At 45.3% G+C, this 25966-nt stretch overlaps 1 protein-coding gene across 2 annotated transcripts in view; it reads right to left on the bottom strand.

The window, feature by feature from the left end:
* LOC110503001 (endothelial PAS domain-containing protein 1) overlaps nt 1-25966 on the bottom strand; it is a 93440-nt gene that overhangs the window by 7375 nt on the left and 60099 nt on the right. For both annotated transcript variants that reach the window (XM_036960864.2, XM_036960863.2), the window contains exons 8-14: nt 12926-13073; nt 11713-11921; nt 10796-11013; nt 6412-6525; nt 5803-6263; nt 4266-4362; nt 120-210 (exon numbers count right to left, since the gene is read on the bottom strand). In XM_036960864.2, the coding sequence (XP_036816759.1) occupies nt 120-210; nt 4266-4362; nt 5803-6263; nt 6412-6525; nt 10796-11013; nt 11713-11921; nt 12926-13073 (1338 nt within the window). The remainder of the gene's footprint in view (nt 1-119; nt 211-4265; nt 4363-5802; nt 6264-6411; nt 6526-10795; nt 11014-11712; nt 11922-12925; nt 13074-25966) is intronic.

Genomic DNA, 25966 nt, shown 5'->3' with positions numbered 1-25966 from the left:
AGAGAGAGATTAAAATGAGTTCAATATCACTCTATTTTCTCTTCTGTTCTTGTACTTTTAGAGATATTTGGTATTTTTGTTTGTGCACTGCATGTCCCATGTGGGCCACCATACAGTACCTTCCAATGAGCTGGTGCTGAGAGATCTGTCCATGATGGCATAGCTTTCATTCCTCGTCATCTTTGAAGGAGTACTGAGGGTGGTGTCACCCTGACAAACACAAATACAAACACAGACACACATTACAATCAACAACCAAGTCTGGCCTATTGAGGAGTGACGGACTCCATCCTAGCTGGAGGTGTGCTCTCATCATATCTACGAAGATAGACAGGGCTCTAACTCCCCTAGCTCCACAATGAGATAAGGTGCAGGCCAGGATAGTGGAGTTTGCCACTAGCACAGTCAGTGTAGTCAGCTCAGCTATCACCATTGAGACCGTGTCTGTGCCTCGACCTAGGTTGGGCAAAACTAAACATGGCGGTGTTTGCCTTAGCAATCTCACTGGAATAAAGACCACCTCCATTCCTGTCATTATTGAAAGAGATTGTGATACCTCACATCTCAAAATAGGGCTACTCAATGTGTTAGATCCCTAACTTCCAAGGCAGTTATAGTCAATGAACTAATCACTGATCATAATCTTGATGTGATTGGCCTGACTGAAACATAGCTGAAGCCTGATTAATTTACTGTGTTAAATTAGGCCTCACCTCCTGGTTACACTAGTAACCATATTTTGTCCCGTGGAATAAATGTTGTGGATCTTAATGTTTTCCTCATAATCCTGGACTGTTGGACCACCATTTTTATTACATTTGCAATCGTAACAAACAATCTGCTCAGACTCCAACCAAGGATCATCAAAAGTTATGCTATAAATTTTCGGACAACACAAAGATTCCTAGATGCCCTTCCAGAATCCCTCCGCCTACCCAAGGACGCCAGAGTACAAAAATCAGTTAACCACCTAACTGAGAAACTCAATTTAACCTTGAGCAATAGCCTAGATGCAGTCGCACCCCTAAAAACAAAAGGCATTTGTCATAAGAAACTAGCTCCCTGGTATACAGAAAATTCCCGAGCTCTGAAGCAAGCTTCCAGAAAATTGGAACGGAAATGGCGTTACACCAAACTGGAAGTCTTACGACTAGTTTGGAAAGACATTACCGTGCAGTATCGAAGAGCCCTCACTGCTGCTCGATCATCCTATTTTTCCAACTTAATTGAGGAAAATCGGAAAAATCCTAAATGTATTTTTGATACTGTCGCAAAGCTAACTAAAAAGCAGCATTCCCCAAGAGAGGATGGCTATCACTTCAGCAGTGATAAATAATAAACTTCTTTGAGGAAAAGATCATGATCATTAGAAAGCAAATTACAGACTCCTCTTCAAATGTGCCTATTCCTCCAAAGCTCAGTTTTCCTGAGTGTGCACAACTCTGCCAGGACCTAGGATCAAGGGATACACTCTAGTGTTTTAGTACTATATCTCTTGACACAGTGATGAAAATAATCATGGCCTTCTTAACCTTCAAGCTGCATATTGGACCCTATTCCAACTAAACAACCGAAAGAGCTGCTTCCTGTGCTTGACCCTCCTATGTTGAACATAATAAATAGCTCTCTATCCACCGGATGTATACCAAACTCACTAAAAGTGGCAGTAATAAAGCCTCTCTTGAAAAAGCCAAACCTTGACCCAGAAAATATATAAAAACTATCGGCCTATATCAAATCTCCCATTCCGCTCAAAAATGTGAGAAAAAGCAACTCACTGCCTTCCTGAAGACAAACAATGTATACAAAACGCTTCAGTCTGGTTATAGACCCCATCATAGCACTGAGACTGCACTTGTGAAGGTGGTAAAGTACCTTTTAATTGTGTCAGACGGAGGCTCTACATCTGTCCTAGTGCTCCTAGACCTTAGTGCTGCTTTTGATACAATTGATCACCACATTCTTTTGGAGAGGTTGGAAGCCCAAATTGGTCTACACGGACAAGTTCTGGCCTGGTTATTAAGATCTAATCTGTCGGAAAGATATCAGTTTCTCTCTGTGGATGGTTTGTCCTCAGACAAATCAACTGTAAATTTCGGTGTTCCTCAAGGTTCCGTTTTAGGACCACTATTGTTTTCACTATATTTTTTACCTCTTGGTGATGTAATCCGGAAACATAATGTTAACTTTCACTGCTATGCAGGTGACACACAGCTGTACATTTCAATGAAACATGGTGAAACCCCAAAATTGCCCTCCCTGGAAGCCTGTGTTTCAGACATAAGGAAGTGGATGGCTGCAAATGTTCTACTTTTAAACTCAGACAAAACAGAGATGCTTGTTCTAGGTCCCAAGAAACAGAGAGATTTTCTGTTGAATCTGACAATTAATCTTGATGGTTGTACAGTCGCCTCAAATAAAACTGTGAAGGACCTCAGCGTTACTTTGGACCCTGATCTCTTTTTTGACAAACATATCAAGACTGTTTCAAGGACAGCTTTTTCAAAACTACGTAACATTGCAAAAATCAGAAACTTTCTGACCAAAAATTATGCAGAAAAATGTGTCTATGCTTTTGTTGCTTCCATGTTGGACTACTGCAATGCTCTACTTTCTGGCAACCTGGATAAAGCACCAAATAAACTTCAGTTAGTGCTAAACACGGCTGCTAGAATCTTGACTAGAACCCCAAAATTTGATCATATTACTCCAATGCTAGCCTCTCTCCACTGGCTTCCTGTAAAGGCAAGGGCTGATTTCAAGGTTTTATTGCTAACCTACAAAGCATTACATGGCTTTGCTCCTACCCATCTTTCCGATTTGGTCCTGCCGTACATACCTACGTACGTACGCTACGGTCACAAGACGCAGGCCTCCTTACTGTCCCTAGAATTTCTAAGCAAACAGCTGGAGGCGGGGCTTTCTCCTATAGCTCCATTTTTATGGAATGGTCTGCCTACCCATGTGAGAGACACAGACTTGGTCTCAACCTTTAAGTCTTTACTGAAGACTCATCTCTTCAGAAGGTCCTATAATTGAGTGTGGTCTGTCCTAGGAGTGTGAAGGTGAAAGGAAAGGCACTGGAGCAATGACCCGCCCTTGCTGTCTCTGCCTGGCCGGTTCCCTTCTCTCCACTGGGAGTCTTTACAGGGGCTGAGTCATTGGCTTACTGGTGCTCTTCCATGAGTGTGTCACTTGAGTGGGTTGAGTTACTGACGTGATCTTCCTGTCTGGGTTGGCGCCCCCCCTTGGGTTGTGCCGTAGTGGAGATCTTTGTGGGCTATACTCGGCCTCGTCTCAGGATGGTAAGTTGGTGGTCAGAGATATCCCTCTAGTGGTGTGGGGGCTGTGCATCGGAAAAGTGGGTGGGGATATATCCTTCCTGTTTGGCCCTGTCCGTGGGTATTGTCGGACGGGGCCACAGTGTCTCCCGACCCCTCCTGTCTCAGCCTTCAGTATTTATGCTGCAGTAGTTTATGTGTCGGGGGGCTAGGGTAAGTCTGTTATATCTGGAGTATTTTGCCTGTCTTATCTGGTGTCCTGTGTGAATTTAAGTATGCTCTCTCTAATTCTCTCTTTCTTTCTCTCTCTCGGAGGTCATGAGCACTAGGACCATGCCTCAGGACTACCTGGCTTGATGACTCCTTGCTGTCCCCAGTCCACCTGGCCATGCTGCGGCTCCAGTTTCAACTTTTCTGACCTTGGCTATGAAACCCTGACCTGTTCACCGGACGTGCTAAGACCTGACCTGCTGTTTTCAACTCTCTAGAGACAGCAGGAGCAGTAGAGATACTCTGAATGATCGGCTATGAAAATCCAACTGACAGTTGCACCCTCGACAACCACTGTGATTATTATTATTTGACCCTGCTGGTCATCTATGAACATTTTAACATCTTGGCCATGTTCTGTTATAATCTCCACCCGGCACAGCCAGAAGAGGACTGGCCACCACTCATAGCCTGGTTCCTACCTAGGTTTCTTCCTAGGTTCCGACCTTTCTAGGGAGTTTTTCCTAGCCACCGTGCTTCTACACCTGTACTGCTTGCTGTTTGGGGTTTTTGGCTGGGTTTCTGTACAGCACTTTGTGACATCAGCTGATGTAAGAAGGGCTTTATAATACATTTGAATTGATTTGATCTTAGTCAAAACCAGTCTGCAGTTTCGGCATCTTATATAACTCTAGTGGAATATTTAACAGTGACCTCAACCTGGATACACACATCATAAACAACAGTCATGAAGCAGTGAGAGGGTAAACGTACCACTGCCATTTGTGTGAAGGAGCGCTTGACGTTGTTGGCTATGGCGATTCTGGTGGGACTCATGTCTCTGTAGGCCTGGACAAAGTTCTCCATTGACCTGCAAAAGAGCATTTACTTACCATCGCTGTACACTACTCTAGCTCTAACAACCATCAGTACAAGAACAAAACTGAATAAAAACCGGTAGGACAGACACACAGAATCAGTAGGATAGACACACAGAATCAGTAGGATAGACACACAGAATCAGTAGGACAGACACACAGAATCAGTAGGACAGACACACAGAATCAGTAGGACAGACACACATAATCAGTAGGACAGACACACTGAATCAGTAGGACAGACACACAGAATCAGTAGGACAGACACACTGAATCAGTAGGACAGACACACTGAATCAGTAGGATAGAGACACAGAATCAGAAGGACAGACACACAGAATCAGAAGGACAGACACACAGAATCAGTAGGACAGACACACAGAATCAGTAGGACAGACACACAGAATCAGTAGGATAGACACACAGAATCAGTAGGATAGACACACATAATCAGTAGGACAGACACACAGAATCAGTAGGACAGACACACAGAATCAGTAGGACATACACACAGAATCAGTAGGACAGACACACAGAATCAGTTGGACAGACACACAGAATCAGAAGGACAGACACACAGAATCAGTAGGACAGACACACAGAATCAGTAGGACAGACACACAGAATCAGTAGGATAGACACACATAATCAGTAGGACAGACACACATAATCAGTAGGACAGACACACAGAATCAGTAGGACAGACACACAGAATCAGTAGGACAGACACACAGAATCAGTAGGACAGACACACAGAATCAGTAGGATAGACACACATAATCAGTAGGATAGACACACATAATCAGTAGGACAGACACACAGAATCAGTAGGATAGACACACATAATCAGTTGGACAGACACACAGAATCAGTAGGACAGACACACTGAATCAGTAGGACAGACACACAGAATCAGTAGGACAGACACACAGAATCAGTAGGACAGACACACAGAATCAGTAGGACAGACACACAGAATCAGTAGGACAGACACACTGAATCAGTAGGACAGACACACAGAATCAGTAGGACAGACACACTGAATCAGTAGGACAGACACACAGAATCAGTAGGACAGACACACAGAATCAGTAGGACAGACACACAGAATCAGAAGGACAGACACACAGAATCAGTAGGACAGACACACAGAATCAGTAGGACAGACACACAGAATCAGTAGGATAGACACACAGAATCAGTAGGATAGACACACATAATCAGTAGGACAGACACACAGAATCAGTAGGACAGACACACAGAATCAGTAGGACAGACACACAGAATCAGAAGGACAGACACACAGAATCAGTAGGACAGACACACTGAATCAGTAGGACAGACACACTGAATCAGTAGGACAGACACACTGAATCAGTAGGACAGACACACTGAATCAGTAGGACAGACACACTGAAGGCCCTCTATAGTACCTCTGCTTGTGCATCATGTTGACTGGCATGTTCTGACATGAGTGGCTTCTACCCATGGAGTTCACCTGTAGTAGAGAGTTTAACGGAGGATCTGGGGGCCACTGCAGGTTCTGATGTCCACCCATAGAGGACAGAGGTGTGCTGGCTGGGGCGTGGTAGGGGGGGATCTGTGTGGAGCCTGTGTATGGCAGAGTAGGCCTGGAGTCCATGGGGCTCATTTGGCTGTGGTTGGGGCCTCTCTTGTCTCCTGGGGCACACTTGGCGGGCTGGTAGTGGTCAGACTGTGGGGATCTCAGGTTTTGGAAGAGGCTGGCGATGTTGCTGAAGCTATTCTGTGTGGTGAGGTGGCCCTCTGGGCCTCCAGGCACCTCCTCAGGAATGATGGGATGGAGCTGGAAGTCCTCTCCGTCCATGGGGATGTAGGGTGCCAGGGTCTCCAGGTCCATATCACTCAGGGCCGACTGAGAGGGTCACATCACATTACATCACACAACCCCAAGAAAGCAACCATGACCAATTGTGTTAAATAAATGTCAATCTAGTATAATGTCAACCTTCCTCATCCACACTGATTCAGTAATGGGTCTGTGAAGTGCCAGTAAGACTGACCTGGGTGCTCCCAGGGCTCTTGGGCCCCTCTGTGTCGAGAGCAAAGAGCTTCTCAGTCAGCTCTACCTTCAGGTCACTCTCTCTCTCATTGTAGTAATCCCCTGGGCTGCTGGGCTGTACCCACAGAGAGGAGAGAGGGAGAGAGAGAGACAGAGAGAGGGAGAGAGATTGAGAGAGAGAAAGAGGACAGGACAAAAGCTCCCTTGAGGCCTAAGTAACTAAGTGACCAGTGCTTATTCCAACCATCCACCCCTTTATTCTCACAACACTCTGCCCCCTGTTGCAAGCACCTGGGATCCATGCCCACTCCATAACACACACACCAGTGGAGGCTGCCGAGGGGAGGACGGCTAATAATAATGGCTGGAACGGAGTGAATGGAATGGTATCAAACCATGTGTTTGATGTACTTGATGCCATCCACTCATTCCGCTCCAGCCATTATCACGAGAATGTCCTCCCCAATTAAGGTGCCACCAACCTCCTGTGATATACACACACACAAACAAGTTTTGGGACACTGTAAAGTCCATGGAGAACAAGAGCACCTCCTCCCAGCTGCCCATTCCTCCCCAGGCTAGGCAACACGGTCACCACCGATAAATCCATGATAATCGAACATTTCAATAAGCATTTCTCTACGGCTGGCCATGCTTTCCTCCTGGCTACCCCAAACATGGCCAACAGCTCTGAACCCCCGCAGCTACTTGCCTGAGCTTCCCCATCTTCTCCTCTACCCAAATCCAGATCGCAGATGTTCTGAAAGAGCTGCAAAACCTGGACCAGTACAAATCAGCTGGGCTAGACAATCTGAACCCTCTCTTTCTAAAATTATCCGTCGCCATTGTTGCAACCCCTCTTACCAGTCTGTTCAACCTCTCTCTCGTATCGTCCGAGATCCCTAAAGATTGGAAAGCTGCCGCGGTCATCTCCCTCTTCAAAGAGGGTGACACTCTCTTTGAAAAAGCCTTTCTAAAGTCTTTGAAAGCCAAGTAAATAAACAGATCACTGGCCATTTCGAATCCCACCGTACCTTCTCTGTTGGGCAATCCGGTTTCCGAGCTGGTCGTGGGTGTACCTCAGCCACGCTCAAGGTACTAAACGATATCATAACCGCCATCGATAAAAGACAGTACTGTGTAGCCGTCTTCTTAGACCTGGCCAAGGCATTCGACTATGTCAATCACCGTATTCTTATCGGCAGACTCAATAGCCTTGGTTTTTTCAAATGACTGCCTCGCCTGGTTCACCAACTACTGCGCAGACAGAGTTCAGTGTGTCAAATCGGAGGGCTTGTTGTCCAGACCTCTGGCAGTCTCTATGGGGGTGCCACAGGGTTCTTTCTCTGTATATGTCAACGATGTCTCTCTTACTGCTGGTGATTCCCTGATCCACCTCTACGCAGACAACACCATTCTGTATACTTCTGGCCCTTCTTTGGACACTGTGTTAACAAACCTCCAAACGAGCTTCAATGCCATACAACACTCCTTCCGTGGCCTCCAACTGCTCTTGAACGCTAGTAAAACCAAATGCATGCTTTTCAACCGTTTGTTGCCCACACCCTCCCGCCTGACTAGCATCACTACTCTGGATGGTTCTGACCTAGACTATGTGGACAACTACAAATACTTAGGTGTCTGGCTAGACTGTAAACTCTCCTTCCAGACTCATATCAAACATCTCAATCCAAAATCAAATCTAGAATCGGCATCCTATTTCGCAACAAAGCCTCCTTCACTCACGCCGCCAAACTTACCCTAGTAAAACTGACTATCCTACCGATCCTTTACCTTGGCTATGTCATCTACAAAATAGCTTCCAATACTCTACTCAGCAAATTGGATGTAGTCTATCACAGTGCCATCCGTTTTGTTACCAAAGTGCCTTATCCTGTTAGGTTAAGTGGCAGTATGTCACGTTTGATGAATTGCGTGCCCAAACTGAACCGCCTCCTACTCTGTCCCAGATGCTAATATATGCATATTGTTATTAGCATTGGATAGAAAACACTCCGACGTTTCTAAAACTGTTTGAATGATGTCCGTGAGTATAACAGAACTTACAGTATATGGCAAGCAAGAACCTGAGAAGAAATCCAAACAGGAAGTGAGAAGTCAAATTTCAAAACAGAGCCAATTTAAATCCCTGATAGATATGGATGTGCTCGCACTTCCCAGGGCTTCCACTAGATGTCACCGTCTTTAATCCTAGTTTTAACATTATGCTATAAAGGAGGGGCTCATGAGACCCATTTTAGTGAGTGGTCTGTCTCAGTCTCATGAAGCGCGCTCCCAAGAGAGTGTCCTCTCGTTCCAGGGCTTTTATTCAGACAATGAAATTCTCCGGTTGGAACCTTATTGATTATAATTGTTAAAAACATCCTCAAGATTGATTGCAGACATGTTTTGACTTGTTTCTAGAACCTGTAACGGAACTTTTTGAGTTTTTGTCATGGAGGAAATGGTCACGTCTCCATGAAGATGGATTACTGGACTGAACATGCTGACAACAGGTGGTTAAATGATGGGCTTTATGGAACTTTATGCAACAAATCAGTCGTTTATTGTCGAACTGGGATTCCTGCGAGTGCCTTCTGATGAAGATTATCAAAAGTAAGTTAATATTTATAGTGTTTTTTCAAACTAATGTTGACTCCAAGATGGCGGAATTGTCTAGTTGTTTATAAGCAGGTACTGAGCACCGTTCTCAGATTATGCTTTTTCCGTTAAGTTTTTTTAAAATCTGGCACAGCGGTTGCATAGAGGATCAGTCTATCTTTAATTGTGTGAATAACACTTGCATCTTTTATCAATGTTTATTATGAGTGTTTCTGGGAAAATCACCGGATGTTTTGGAATCAAAATATTACTGCGTCAATGTAAACTGGAATTTTTGGATATCAATATGCACATTATCGAACAAAACATACATGTCTTGTGTAACATGATGTCATATGAGTGTCATCTGATGAAGATCATCAAAGCTTAGTGATTAATTCTATCTATATTTCTGCTTTTTGTGACTCCTCTCTTTCGCTGGAAAATGGCTATGTGTGTTTTTGTGACTTGACTATGACCTAACATAATCATATGTGGTGCTTTCGCTGTAAATCATTTTTGAAATCGGGCACCATGGATAGATTAACAAGATGTTTATCTTTCATAGGCTGTATTGGACTTGTTAATGTGTGAAAGTTATATATTTATAAAAAATATTTTTGAATTTTGCACGCTTCCTTTTTCAGCGGAATGTTGAGGTGGGGTTCCGCTAGCGGAACGGCCAATCCTAGACAGGATTTATACCACCCACCACTGCGACCTGTATGCTCTAGTCGGCTGGCCCTTGCTACACGTTCGTCGCCAGACCCACTGGCTCCAGGTCATCTATAAGGCTATGCTAGGTAAAGCTCCGCCTTATCTCAGCTCATTGGTCACGATAACAACACCGACCCGTAGCATGCGCTCCAGCAAGTATATCTCACTGGTCATCCCCAAAGCCAAGACCTCCTTTGGCCGCCTTTCCTTCCAGTTCTCTGCTGCCAGTGACTAGAACAAATTGCAAAAATCGCTGAAGCTGGAGACTTACATTTCCCTCACTAACTTTAATCATCAGCTATATGAGCAGCTAACCGATCGCTGCAGCTGTACATAGTCCATCTCTAAATAGCCCACCCAATCTACCTTCCTCATCCCCATATTGTTTTTATTTACTTTGCTGTTGTTTTGCACACCAGTATCACTACTTACACACCATCATCTGCTCATCTATCACTCCAGTGTTAATCTGCTAAATTGTAATTACTTTGCTACTATGGCCTATTTATTGCCTTACCACCTCACGCCATTTGCACACACTATATGTAGACTTTTTTTCTATTGTGTTATTGACTGTACGTTTGTTTATTCCATGTGTAACTCTGTGTTGTTGTTTCTGTCATACTGCTTTGCTTTATCTTTATCTAAATAATAAAAACACACACACAAACACATGCACACACACAAACAAGTATACACATCGTGACACATGCACACACGCACAAACAAATGCACACATCGTGACACACATGCAGGATCACACACACGTAGGCTACGCAGGCACACACACACACACTTCATAAAAGTGGAAGAAAAGCTAGTAAAACAGGCTTGTGGTAGAATATGTGGTGAACAAGACAATAGATGACAGGAGAGTTCTGGAAGAGTTCAAGGAGAGTTCAATGATAGTTCAAGGAGGATTCAAGGAGAGTTCAAGAAGAGTTCTAGGATAGTTCAAGGAGATTTCTAGAAGAGTTCAAGGAAAGTTCTTGAAGAGTTCTAGAAGAGTTCTAGGAGAGTTCTAGGAGAGTTCTAGGAGGAAACCAGGGGCAGTAGTAGCTACATACCGTGGAATAACTGCTCAGGCTAGGGGGGGCAGTGCTGGGGGTGGCGCTGCCCGGTGTAGGGTTCTGGGGTACTGAGAAAGTGGCAGCCATTTGTTTGGACATGTCTCCTGATGGGCAGGGTTTGTGGGGATCACTACCCCAGCTCTGAGGGGCCGGGGTGGGAATGGGAGACATCTTGGGGTATAAAGGAGGATGAGGCTCCTCAAATGGTGGCCTTCCTGTAGACAACCATATAAACAGTAAACGGTTAGGATTCCTGTTTTCAAAGAAGTTATAGTATTATCTTAGACTACAGATGGTGTAATCTTGTCCACAAGCCAGCTCTCTCTCTGTCAAACTGTCTGGTTTCACAACACCTCAGAACGGGACTTGATTGGAAGTCTATGGCAGTAGATGACGACACAACTGCTGGTTTTAATTGGGTAAACTCTCAGTCCATCAACATCTAGCATAACCCTGAGAACCTACCCTACATTGTGGACTTCAAATCGCGAGCAGCGCAAGTGATTTAAACAAGGAAGTGAGTTCAGAAAATCTAAAGTATGCATCTTAGAAATAGTTTTCACATATAAACTTTATATGCCCAAACTCAGATTCAATTGGGCTTCCCAAAACCAATATGGTCAATGTCCTAGAAACATTTTTTTATTGCCAATTGTCGACATTTTTCTAAGTCCCATCTAATACAGCTATAGTAGGCTTGCTCCCTCTCCCACCTCAATTTCAACCACATCAAGTCCCAGTTTGTTGCACAGTTATCAGGCTCTATGCACCATCAATTGGAGCATTGGGGCGACGTTAGAGATGGTGCAGGTTTAAGTGCATGGCTTTGGTAAGATGGATAGTAATGGGATGATATGGGGTATAGTTAAGGAGAGATCTAAAGTAGAATGGGAGATATTGGGGGGGATTCTGACCAAAGTCGAGGGTGATGATGGCGTCTCCAGGTGTGGGGGCCAGTTGAGCAAGGTCCTCTGGGTCCTCTTTCAGTTTGGTGAACAGGATCTCCATGGGCTCCGTGGCCACCGCAGCACCACTCTGACTGAAGAAGCTGTTCATGTTGTGTGGCTTGAACAGGGACTCAGTCTGGTCCATGGAGAAGATCATGGACTTGTTCTCCACGTCACTGAAAACCCAGAGAGAGACAGAGGGATACCTCAGGGATGTGTTATGTTACCTACTACGACCCCTTCCATCTCAGCCTCCAGTATTTATGCTGCAGTAGTTTATGTGTCGAGGTGCTAGGGTCAGTCTGTTAAATCTGGAGTATTTCTCATGTCTTATCCGGTATGCTCTCTCAAATTCTTTCTCTATTTCTCTCGGAAGACCTGAGCCCTAGGACCATGCCTCAGGACTACCTGGCTTGATGACTCCTTGCTGTCCCCAGTTCACCTGGCCGTGCTGCTGCTCCAGTTTCAACTGCGGCTATGGAACCCTGACCTGTTCACCGGACGTGCTACCTGTCATAGACCTGCTGTTTTCAACTCTCTAGAGACAGCAGGACCGGTAGAGATACTCTGAATGATCGCCTATGAAAAGCCAACTGACATTTACTCCTGAAGTGCTGACCTGTTGCACCCTCAACAACCACTGTGATTATTATTATTTGACTCTGCTGGTCATCTATGAACATTTTAACATATTGGCCATGTTCTGTTATAATCTCCACCCGGCACAGCCAGAAGAGGGCTGGCCACCACTCATAGCCTGGTTCCTCTCTAGGTTTCTTCCTAGGTTTTGGCCTTTCTAGGGAGTTTTTCCTAGCCACCGTGCTTCTACACCTGCATTGCTTGCTGTTTCGGGTTTTAGGCTGGGTTTCTGTACAGCACTTTGAGATATCAGCTGATGTAAGAAGGGCGTTATAAATAAATGTAATTTGATTTACTAACAGATTAAGCTAATGTACTACTGCAATATATTTGAAATATCAGCCTTCCACAATCACTCCCCCCCCAATGTTGGACACTATGGGCCAGTTTCCTGGACACAGGTTAAACCTTGTCCTGGACATCCTGGAGTAGGGTTAATCAGGGTATGTCCCCCTCTGCCTCCCCACCCAAACCTCACCATCTTAACCTCTGACCCCCATCCCTTGACCCCTGACCCTTGACCTGAGACCGGTGACCCTACCTGAGGACATAGTTGACACAGACAATGCACTGCGGCTGGGAATTCCGGCTGTTGTAGATGACTGTGCCCTGGGTCTCCACCCACACGTAGCCTCCATGTTTGGCCAGCATACGATACTGTCCACTCACGGCCTGGCCTTTACTGCACACTGTACAAAGATGGAGAGAGATTTTTTAACATACTTTAATTTAAACTTTATTTAACTAAGCAAGTCTGTTAAGAACATATTCTTATTTCCAATGATAGCCTACCGGGGAACAGTGGGTTAACTGCCTTGTTCAGGGGAAAAACGACCGATTTAACCAAAATAGATAGATACAGTGCCTTGCGAAAGTATTCGGCCCCCTTGAACTTTGTGACCTTTTGCCACATTTCAGGCTTCAAACATAAAGACATAAAACTGTATTTTTTTGTGAAGAATCAACAACAAGTGGGACACAATCATGAAGTGGAACGACATTTATTGGATATTTCAAACTTTTTTAAGAAATCAAAAACTGAAAAATTGGGCGTGCAAAATTATTCAGCCCCCCTTAAGTTAATACTTTGTAGCGCCACCTTTTGCTGCGATTACAGCTGTAAGTCGCTTGGGGTATGTCTCTATCAGTTTTGCACATCGAGAGACTGACATTTTTTCCCATTCCTCCTTGCAAAACAGCTCGAGCTCAGTGAGGTTGGATGGAGAGCATTTGTGAACAGCAGTTTTCAGTTCTTTCCACAGATGTATTTATTTATTTATTTTACCTTTATTTAACCAGGTAGGCAAGTTGAGAACAAGTTCTCATTTACAATTGCGACCTGGCCAAGATAAAGCAAAGCAGTTCGACAGATACAACGACACAGAGTTACACATGGAGTAAAACAAACATACAGTCAATAATACAGTATAAAAAAGTATATATACAATGTGAGCAAATGAGGTGAGAAGGGAGGTAAAGGCAAAAAAGGCCATGGTGGCAAGGTAAATAGAATATAGCAAGTAAAACACTGGAATGGTAGTTTTGCAATGGAAGAATGTGCAAAGTAGAAATAAAAATAATGGGGTGCAAAGGAGCAAAATAAATAAATAAATTAAATACAGTTGGGAAAGAGGTAGTTGTTTGGGCTAAATTATAGGTGGGCTATGTACAGGTGCAGTAATCTGTGAGCTGCTCTGACAGTTGGTGCTTAAAGCTAGTGAGGGAGATAAGTGTTTCCAGTTTCAGAGATTTTTGTAGTTCGTTCCAGTAATTGGCAGCAGAGAACTGGAAAGAGAGGCGGCCAAAGAAAGAATTGGTTTTGGGGGTGACTAGAGAGATATACCTGCTGGAGCGTGTGCTACAGGTGGGAGATGCTATGGTGACCAGCGAGCTGAGATAAGGGGGGACTTTACCTAGCAGGGTCATGTAGATGACATGGAGCCAGTGGGTTTGGCGATGAGTATGAAGCGAGGGCCAGCCAACGAGAGCGTACAGGTCGCAATGGTGGGTAGCATATGGGGCTTTGGTGACAAAACGGATTGCACTGTGATAGACTGCATCCAATTTGTTGAGTAGGGTATTGGAGGCTATTTTGTAAATGACATCGCCAAAGTCGAGGATTGGTAGGATGGTCAGTTTTACAAGGGTATGTTTGGCAGCATGAGTGAAGGATGCTTTGTTGCGAAATAGGAAGCCAATTCTAGATTTAACTTTGGATTGGAGATGTTTGATATGGGTCTGGAAGGAGAGTTTACAGTCTAACCAGACACCTAAGTATTTGTAGTTGTCCACGTATTCTAAGTCAGAGCCGTCCAGAGTAGTGATGTTGGACAGGCGGGTAGGTGCAGGTAGCGATCGGTTGAAGAGCATGCATTTAGTTTTACTTGTATTTAAGAGCAATTGGAGGCCACGGAAGGAGAGTTGTATGGCATTGAAGCTTCCCTGGAGGGTTGTTAACACAGTGTCCAAAGAAGGGCCGGAAGTATACAGAATGGTGTCGTCTGAGTGGAGGTGGATCAGAGACTCACCAGCAGCAAGAGCGACCTCATTGATGTATACAGAGAAGAGAGTCGGTCCAAGAATTGAACCCTGTGGCACCCCCATAGAGACTGCCAGAGGTCCGGACAACAGACCATCCGATTTGACACACTGAACTCTATCAGAGAAGTAGTTGGTGAACCAGGCGAGGCAATCATTTGAGAAACCAAGGCTGTTGAGTCTGCCGATGAGGATGTGGTGATTGACAGAGTCGAAAGCCTTGGCCAGATCAATGAAAACGGCTGCACAGTAATGTTTCTTATTGATGGCGGTTAAGATATCGTTTAGGACCTTGAGCGTGGCTGAGGTGCACCCATGACCAGCTCTGAAACCAGATTGCATAGCAGAGAAGGTATGGTGAGATTCGAAATGGTCGGTAATCTGTTTGTTGACTTGGCTTTCGAAGACCTTAGAAAGGCATGGTAGGATAGATATAGGTCTGTAGCAGTTTGGGTCAAGAGTGTCCCCCCCTTTGAAGAGGGGGATGACCGCAGCTGCTTTCCAATCTTTGGGAATCTCAGACGACACGAAAGAGAGGTTGAACAGGCTAGTAATTGGGGTGGCAACAATTTCGGCAGATAATTTTAGAAAGAAAGGGTCCAGATTGTCTAGCCCGGCTGATTTGTAGGGGTCCAGATTTTGCAGCTCTTTCAGAACATCAGCTGAATGGATTTGGGAGAAGGAGAAATGGGGAAGGCTTGGGCGAGTTGCTGTTGGGGGTGCAGTGCTGTTGACAGGGGTAGGAGTAGCCAGGTGGAAAGCATGGCCAGCAGTAGAAAAATGCTTATTGAAATTTTCAATTATGGTGGATTTATCAGTGGTGACAGTGTTTCCTATCTTCAGTGCAGTGGGCAGCTGGGAGGAGGTGTTCTTATTCTCCATGGACTTTACAGTGTCCCAGAACTTTTTTGAGTTAGTGTTGCAAGAAGCAAATTTCTGCTTGAAAAAGCTAGCCTTGGCTTTTCTAACTGCCTGTGTATAATGGTTTCTAGCTTCCCTGAACAGCTGCATATCACGGGGGCTGTTCGATGCTAATGCAGAACGCCATAGGATGTTTTTGTGTTGGTTAAGGGCAGTCAGGTCTGGGGAGAACCAAGGGCTATATCTGTTCCTGGTTCTAAATTTCTTGAATGGGGCATGTTTATTTAAGATGGTTAGGAAGGCATTTTTTAAAAATATCCAGGCATCCTCTACTGATGGGATGAGGTCAATATCCTTCCAGGATACCCCGGCCAGGTCGATTAGAAAGGCCTGCTCGCTGAAGTGTTTCAGGGAGCGTTTTACAGTGATGACAGGAGGTCGTTTGACCGCTGACCCATTACGGATGCAGGCAATGAGGCAGTGATCGCTGAGATCTTGGTTGAAGACAGCAGAGGTGTATTTAGAGGGGAAGTTGGTTAGGATGATATCTATGAGGGTGCCCGTGTTTAAGGCTTTGGGGAGGTACCTGGTAGGTTCATTGATAATTTGTGTGAGATTGAGGGCATCAAGTTTAGATTGTAGGATGGCTGGGGTGTTAAGCATGTTCCAGTTTAGGTCGCCTAGCAGCACGAGCTCTGAAGATAGATGGGGGGCAATCAGTTCACATATGGTGTCCAGAGCACAGCTGGGGGCAGAGGGTGGTCTATAGCAGGCGGCAACGGTGAGAGACTTGTTTTTAGAGAGGTGGATTTTTAAAAGTAGAAGTTCAAATTGTTTGGGTACAGACCTGGATAGTAGGACAGAACTCTGCAGGCTATCTTTGCAGTAGATTGCAACACCGCCCCCTTTGGCAGTTCTATCTTGTCTGAAAATGTTGTAGTTTGGAATGAAAATGTCTGAATTTTTGGTGGTCTTCCTAAGCCAGGATTCAGACACAGCTAGAACATCCGGGTTGGCAGTGTGCTAAAGCAGTGAATAGAACAAACTTAGGGAGGAGGCTTCTAATGTTAACATGCATGAAACCAAGGCTATTACGGTTACAGAAGTCGTCAAAAGAGAGCGCCTGGGGAATAGGAGTGGAGCTAGGCACTGGATTCACCTCTACATCGCCAGAGGAACATAGGAGGAGTAGAATAAGGGTGCGGCTAAAAGCAATAAGAATTGGTCGTCTAGAACGTCTGGAACAGAGAGTAAAATGAGGTTTCTGGGGGCGATAAAACAGCATCAAGGTATAATGTACAGACAAAGGTAAGGTATGATGTGAATACAGTGGAGGTAAACCTAGGTATTGAGTGATGAAGAGAGAGATATTGTCTCTAGAAACATCATTGAAACCAGGAGATGTCATTGCATGTGTGGGTGGTGGAACTAATAGGTTGGATAAGGTATAGTGAGCAGGACTAGAGGCTCTACAGTGAAATAAGCCAATAAACACTAACCAGAACAGCAATGGACAATACATATTGACATTAAGGAGAGGCATGCTTAGTTGAGTGATCAAAAGGGTCCAGTGAGTGGAGAGGTTGGTTGAGGGTCACGGCGATTTAGACAGCTAGCCAGGCCATCGGTAGCAAGCTAGCATAGGATGGAGGTCTGTTGTTAGCCACCTCTTGCGTTCGGTCAGTAGATTAGTGGGGTTCCGTGTGGTAGAGGGGATTAATCCAAATCACACAACAACAACAAAAATAAGAACAATAGATATAGTTATAGAGGCCCGAGAAGAAAACATAATAATAATAAAAATAAATAAATTGTCCGATTGTCTATTCAGATAGCAGCCGGTAAGACAGCTAACGGTTAGCGGGCCGCAGATGGGCGTTCAGGTAACGTCGCGACGGAGGAGCCAGCCGGATCTCCTTCAGGTAGATAACGTCGGCAGTCCAGTTGTGAAGGCCCGGTGGGGCTCCGCGTAGGCAGTAAAACGGGTCCGGATAGGTGACTGCAGCCCAGGAGTGAATGATGGAACTCAGGAGTGATTGACGGAGCTGGCTAGCACCGGAACAATCGATGTTTGCTCCGGAATCGACGAAAGCCGACTGTCACACGGATAGCAGCTAGCTAGCTGTGAGATGCGGGTATGAATGTCCAGAGAGCAGTTGAAATCCAGGGACATGGAGAGAAAAATTGGTCCGGTATGTTCCGTTCCGAGCCGATCTGCGCCGTACAAAACTGGCGATAGATTTTCGATAGATTTTCGAGCTAAAGGATAGCTGATGACCACAAACCGTGGTTAGCTGAATACTAACGATTTGCCAGTAAAGAAGCTAACTAGCTTCTGATTAGCTTCTGGATTAGCTTCTGGGCTAGCTCCTGGCTAGCTTCTGGCTAGTTTCTGGCTAGCTTCTTGGAGTTTCTGGCTAGCTTCTTGGAGGATTACAGATCTGAGGTAAATAATATTTTTTTATAAATATAAATTGGTGAGGCTGGTTGCAGGAGAGTGTTTAGAAGATGAGTTGATGGAAAATAAAAATAAACTGTATGTGAAAAGATGTATGTATGTGACAAGACGAGGACAAAAGACGTCTGAACTGCTATGCGATCTTGGAGAATCAGGATTCTCGATTGGATTCAGGTCTGGACTTTGACTTGGCCATTCTAACACCTGGATATGTTTATTTTTGAACCATTCCATTGTAGATTTTGCTTTATGTTTTGGATCATTGTCTTGTTGGAAGACAAATCTCCGTCCCAGTCTCAGGTCTTTTGCAGACTCCATCAGGTTTTCTTCCAGAATGGTCCTGTATTTGGCTCCATCCATCTTCCCATCAATTGTAACCATCTTCCCTGTCCCTGCTGAAGAAAAGCAGGCCCAAACCATGATGCTGCCACCACCATGTTTGACAGTGGGGATGGTGTGTTCAGCTGTGTTGCTTTTACGCCAAACATAACGTTTTGCATTGTTGCCAAAAAGTTCAATTTTGGTTTCATCTGACCAGAGCACCTTCTTCCACATGTTTGGTGTGTCTCCCAGGTGGCTTGTGGCAAACTTTAAACAACACTTTTTATGGATATCTTTAAGAAATGGCTTTCTTCTTGCCACTCTTCCATAAAGGCCAGATTTGTGCAATATACGACTGATTGTTGTCCTATGGACAGAGTCTCCCACCTCAGCTGTAGATCTCTGCAGTTCATCCAGAGTGATCATGGGCCTCTTGGCTGCATCTCTGATCAGTCTTCTCCTTGTATGAGCTGAAAGTTTAGAGGGACGGCCAGGTCTTGGTAGATTTGCAGTGGTCTGATACTCCTTCCATTTCAATATTATCGCTTGCACAGTGCTCCTTGGGATGTTTAAAGCTTGGGAAATCTTTTTGTATCCAAATCCGGCTTTAAACTTCTTCACAACAGTATCTCGGACCTGCCTGGTGTGTTCCTTGTTCTTCATGATGCTCTCCTTGAGCTTTTAACGGACCTCTGAGACTATCACAGTGCATGTGCATTTATACGGAGACTTGATTACACACAGGTGGATTGTATTTATCATCATTAGTAATTTAGGTCAACATTGGATCATTCAGAGATCCTCACTGAACTTCTGGAGAGAGTTTGCTGTACTGAAAGTAAAGGGGCTGAATAATTTTGCACGCCCAATTTTTCAGTTTTTGATTTGTTAAAAAAGTTTGAAATATCCAATAAATGTCGTTCCACTTCATGATTGTGTACCACTTGTTGTTGATTCTTCACAAAAAAATACAGTTTTATATCTTTATGTTTGAAGCCTGAAATGTGGCAAAAGGTCGCAAAGTTCAAGGGGGCCGAATACTTTCGCAAGGCACTGTATAGATAGAGAGAGAGAGAGAGAGAAAGTATAATTCAAGCAGGATGGAGGTGAACAGAAGAGGAACTCAGACAGCAAGCAGCAGAGTGAAGAGCAGAGAGGTTCAGGTCAGTGTAAGTCTAAGATAGAGGGTGAAGAGCAGAGAGGTTCAGGTCAGGGTAAGACTAAGAAAGAGGGTGAAGAGGAGAGAGGTTCAGGTCAGGGTAAGACTAAGATAGAGGGTGAAGAGCAAAGAGGTTCAGGTCAGTGTAAGTCTAAGATAGAGGGTGAAGAGGAGAGAGGTTCAGGTCAGTGTAAGTCTAAGATAGAGGGTGAAGAGCAGAGAGGTTCAGGTCAGGGTAAGACTAAGAAAGAGGGTGAAGAGGAGAGAGGTTCAGGTCAGGGTAAGACTAAGATAGAGGGTGAAGAGCAGAGAGGTTCAGGTCAGGGTAAGACTAAGATAGAGGGTGAAGAGGAGAACGTTTTAGGGGTGAGGAGAGAATGAGAGATAGAGAAGTACTGTATCAGGGTAGAGAAGAAGAGGAGTTGGCTCAAGTCCAGGGCTGGCTTGTAAAAGGAGCAGGCCAGGGGTAGTAGGGGTCCCAGGGCTGGCTTATTAAGGAGCAGGTCCAAGGTCATAGGGGTCATCCCAGGGCTGGTTTGTGAGAGGAGCAGGCCCGGGGTCGTAGGGTTCATCCCAGGGCTTCTATGTGAAAGGAGCAGGCCTGGGGTAGTAGGGTCATCCCAGGGCTGGCTTGTGAAAGGAGCAGGCCTGGGGTAGTAGGGTCATCCCAGGGCTGGCTTGTGAAAGGAGCAGGCCTGGGGTAGTAGGGTCATCCGAGGGCTGGCTTGTGAAAGGAGCAGGCCTGGGGTAGTAGGGTCATCCTAGGGCTGGCTTGTGACAGGAGCAGGCCTGGGGTAGTAGGGTCATCCCAGGGCTGGCTTGTGAAAGGAGCAGGCCTGGGTAGTAGGGACATCCCAGGGCTGGCTTGTGAAAGGAGCAGGCCTGGGGTAGTAGGGTCATCCCAGGGCTGGCTTGTGAAAGGAGCAGGCCTGGGGTAGTAGGGTCATCCCAGGGCTGGCTTGTGAAAGGAGCAGGCCTGGGGTAGTAGGGTCATCCCAGGGCTGGCTTGTGAAAGGAGCAGGCCTGGGTCTTAGGGCTGGATAAGAGTGAGTAAACACAGACCAGGGCTGCTCCAGGCCAGTCACGTTGCCGTAGAGACTTCAGCTGGCCACAGAGATCCCACCTGCTCAGTGCATTCAGAAAGGAGTACTAGACTCACAAAGGAGTCGAGCTGCTAGTACTAGCGCGCGTGCACACACACACACACACACACACTTCCCCTATTACAGAGAGAGGCTTTAATGATGTGTAAATGTCACTGTGGGACAGAAGCCATCTCACCGGAGGGCCTCATTACAGGGGCAATGTGGGACACCTGGTCCCCTGTCACTACAGATGCCCTGCGCTCGTCTTATCTCCCCAGTCACAGGTCAGCCCTAATGGGATTGAAGACATCTTAATACCGGCCCAGGTCCACAGAGCCATGATAATGAAATAAGTCCTGTTTTGAATTATATTCAGAACTCACATCTGAAATGTCATTTGGCTGACAGAGTGGCCTGGTGGGGTTTAGATGTGATGTGAGGGTATTGTGTGTGAGAGGGGTTGGGGGCTGATGTGAGGGTACTGTGTGTGAGGGGGGATGGGGGCTGATGTGATGTGAGGGTATTGTGTGTGAGGGGTTCTGGGGCTGATGTGAGGGTATTGTGTGTGAGGGGGATCTGGGGGATGATGTGATGTGAGGATATTGTGTGTAAGGGGGTCTGGGGGATAGTGTGAAGGTATTGTGTGTGAGGGGGACTGGGGACTGATGTGATGTTAGGGTATGGTGTCTGGGGGGGGGGGGGGGGACTGGGGGCTGATGTGAAGTTATTGTGTGTGAAGGGGGATGGGGGGTGATGTGATGGTATGATGTGTGAGGGGGCCTGGGGACTGCTGGGATGTGAGGGTATGATGTGTGAGGGAAGCTGAACATTGCCTGTGTGGTGTTGTTACAGAAGCTGGTGGAGGTCAACATGGATTGTCATCTCTGGGCTGGTAAAAGCAATAACCATACACGAAACACGGTGCCAGAGGTAGCGAGAGGTGGACAGAAAGGAAATCAAGGTAACAGGATGGAAACTAAAAAAACATAAACTGCAGGTGTTTGACTAGGGCCTGCTACAGTAGCACAAACATAAACAACATGTGTTTGAATAGGGCCTGCTACAGTAGCACAAACATAAACAACAGGTGTTTGAATAGGGCCTGCTACAGTAGCACAAACATAAACAACATGTGTTTGAATAGGGCCTGCTACAGTAGCACAAACATAAACTACAGGTGCATGAATAGGGCCTGCTACAGTAGCACAAACATAAACAACATGTGTTTGAATAGGGCCTGCTACAGTAGCACAAACATAAACAACATGTGTTTGAATAGGGCCTGCTACAGTAGCACAAACATAAACTACAGGTGTTTGAATAGGGCCTGCTACAGTAGCACAAACATAAACTACAGGTGTTTGAATAGGGCCTGCTACAGTAACACAAACATAAACTACAGGTGTTTGAATAGGGCCTGCTACAGTAGCACAAACATAAACTACAGGTGCATGAATAGGGCCTGCTACAGTAGCACAAACATAAACTACAGGTGTATGAATAGGGCCTGCTACAGTAGCACAAACATAAACAACATGTGTTTGAATAGGGCCTGCTACAGTAGCACAAACATAAACTACAGGTGCATGAATAGGGCCTGCTACAGTAACACAAACATAAACTACAGGTGTTTGAATAGGGCCTGCTACAGTAGCACAAACATAAACAACATGTGTTTGAATAGGGCCTGCTACAGTAGCAGAAACATAAACTACAGGTGCATGAATAGGGCCTGCTACAGTAACACAAACATAAACTACAGGTGCATGAATAGGGCCTGCTACAGTAGCACAAACATAAACTACAGGTGCATGAATAGGGCCTGCTACAGTAGCACAAACATAAACTACAGGTGTTTGAATAGGGCCTGCTACAGTAGCACAAACATAAACTACAGGTGCATGAATAGGGCCTGCTACAGTAGCACAAACATAAACTACAGGTGTTTGAATAGGGCCTGCTACAGTAACACAAACATAAACTACAGGTGCATGAATAGGGCCTGCTACAGTAACACAAACATAAACTACAGGTGTTTGAATAGGGCCTGCTACAGTAGCACAAACATAAACTACAGGTGTTTGAATAGGGCCTGCTACAGTAGCACAAACATAAACTACAGGTGTTTGACTAGGGCCTGCTACAGTAGCACAAACATAAACTACAGGTGCATGAATAGGGCCTGCTACAGTAGCACAAACATAAACTACAGGTGTTTGAATAGGGCCTGCTACAGTAGCACAAACATAAACTACAGGTGCATGAATAGGGCCTGCTACAGTAACACAAACATAAACTACAGGTGCATGAATAGGGCCTGCTACAGTAACACAAACATAAACTACAGGTGCATGAATAGGGCCTGCTACAGTAACACAAACATAAACTACAGGTGCATGAATAGGGCCTGCTACAGTAACACAAACATAAACTACAGGTGCATGAATAGGGCCTGCTACAGTAACACAAACATAAACTACAGGTGTATGAATAGGGCCTGCTACAGTAACACAAACATAAACTACAGGTGCATGAATAGGGCCTGCTACAGTAACACAAACATAAACTACAGGTGCATGAATAGGGCCTGCTACAGTAACACAAACATAAACTACAGGTGTTTGAATAGGGCCTGCTACAGTAACACAAACATAAACTACAGGTGCATGAATAGGGCCTGCTACAGTAACACAAACATAAACTACAGGTGTATGAATAGGGCCTGCTACAGTAACACAAACATAAACTACAGGTGTATGAATAGGGCCTGCTACAGTAGCACAAACATAAACTACAGGTGTTTGAATAGGGCCTGCTACAGTAGCACAAACATAAACTACAGGTGTTTGAATAGGGCCTGCTACAGTAGCACAAACATAAACTACAGGTGCATGAATAGGGCCTGCTACAGTAACACAAACATAAACTACAGGTGTATGAATAGGGCCTGCTACAGTAGCACAAACATAAACTACAGGTGTATGAATAGGGCCTGCTACAGTAGCACAAACATAAACTACAGGTGCATGAATAGGGCCTGCTACAGTAGCACAAACATAAACTACAGGTGTATGAATAGGGCCTGCTATGGTAGCACAAACATAAACTACAGGTGCATGAATAGGGCCTGCTACAGTAACACAAACATAAACTACAGGTGTATGAATAGGACCTGCTACAGTAGCACAAACATAAACTACAGGTGCATGAATAGGGCCTGCTACAGTAACACAAACATAAACTACAGGTGCATGAATAGGGCCTGCTACAGTAGCACAAACATAAACTACAGGTGCATGAATAGGGCCTGCTACAGTAACACAAACATAAACTACAGGTGTATGAATAGGGCCTGCTACAGTAACACAAACATAAACTACAGGTGTATGACTAGGGCCTGCTACAGTAACACAACCATAAACTACAGGTGTATGAATAGGGCCTGCTACAGTAGCACAAACATAAACAACAGTTATTTGAATAGGGCCTGCACACTGGGGGCTGAAGTGATGGTACACACTATTTAAGTGTGCTCTCTCTAATTCTCTCTTTCTCTCTTTCTTTCTCTCTCTCGGAGGACCTGAGCCCTAGGACCATGCCTCAGGACTACCTGACATGGTGCTGGTGCTGCTGCACCAGTTTCAACTGTTCTGCCTTATTATTATTGGACCATGCTGGTCATTTATGAACATTTGAACATCATGGCCATGTTCTGTCATAATGTCCACCCGGCACAGCCAGAAGAGGACTGGCCACCCCACATAGTCTGGTTCCTCTCTAGGTTTCTTCCTAGGTTTTGGCCTTTCTAGGGAGTTTTTCCTAGCCACCGTGCTTCTACACCATGCTTTGTAAAGCACCAGTTACTGTAAAGCATGGTCTTGTTCTCTCACACACCAGCACGGTTACTGTAAAGCACTGTCTTATTCTCTCACACATCAGCACGGTTACTGTAAAGCGTTGTCTTGATCTCTCACACACCAGCACGGTTACTCTAAAACGTTGTCTTGTTCTCTCACACACCATCACGGTTACTGTAAAGCGTTCTCTTGTCCTCTCACACACCAGCACGGTTACTGTAAAGCGGTGTCTTGTTCTCTCACACAACATCACGGTTACTGTAAAGCAGTGTCTTGTTCTCTCACACACCAGCACGGTTACTGTAAAGCGGTGTCTTGTTCTCTCACACACCAGCATGGTTACTGTAAAGCGGTGTCTTGTTCTCTCACACACCAGCACGGTTACTGTAAAGCGGTGTCTTGTTCTCTCACACACCAGCACGGTTACTGTAAAGCGCTGTCTTGTTCTCTCACACACCATCACGGTAACTGTAAATCGTTCTCTTGTTCTCTCACACAACATCACGGTTACTGTAAAGCGGTGTCTTGTTCTCTCACACAACATCAGGGTTACTGTAAAGCATTCTCTTGTTTTCTCACACACCAGCACGGTTACTGTAAAGCGGTGTCTTGTTCTCTCACACAACATCACGGTTACTGTAAAGCGGTGTCTTGTTCTCTCACACAACATCACGGTTACTGTAAAGCGGTGTCTTGTTCTCTCACACAACATCACGGTTACTGTAAAGCGGTGTCTTGTTCTTTCACACACCAGCACGGTTACTGTAAAGCGTTGTCTTGTTCTCTCACACACTAGCATGGTTACTGTAAAGCGGTGTCTTGTTCTCTCACACAACATCACGGTTACTGTAAAGCGGTGTCTTGTTCTCTCACACACCAGCACGGTTACTGTAAAGTGGTGTCTTGTTCTCTCACACAACATCACGGTTACTGTAAAGCGGTGTCTTGTTCTCTCACACAACATCACGGTTACTGTAAAGCGGTGTCTTGTTCTCTCACACAACATCACGGTTACTGTAAAGTGGTGTCTTGTTCTTTCACACACCAGCACGGTTACTGTAAAGCGGTGTCTTGTTCTCTCACACAACATCACGGTTACTGTAAAGCGTTGTCTTGTTCTCTCACACACTAGCATGGTTACTGTAAAGCGGTGTCTTGTTTCTCTCACACAACATCACGGTTACTGTAAAGCGGTGTCTTGTTCTCTCACACACCAGCACGGTTACTGTAAAGTGGTGTCTTGTTCTCTCACACAACATCACGGTTACTGTAAAGCGTTGTCTTGTTCTCTCACACACCAGCA

The sequence above is a fragment of the Oncorhynchus mykiss genome, chromosome 23 (assembly GCF_057628025.1).
Source record: "Oncorhynchus mykiss isolate SJ-2025 chromosome 23, ASM5762802v1, whole genome shotgun sequence".
NCBI lineage: Eukaryota > Metazoa > Chordata > Actinopteri > Salmoniformes > Salmonidae > Oncorhynchus > Oncorhynchus mykiss.
Note: the sequence above shows the minus strand (reverse complement) of the source record. Positions and strands in the feature narration are given on the sequence as shown.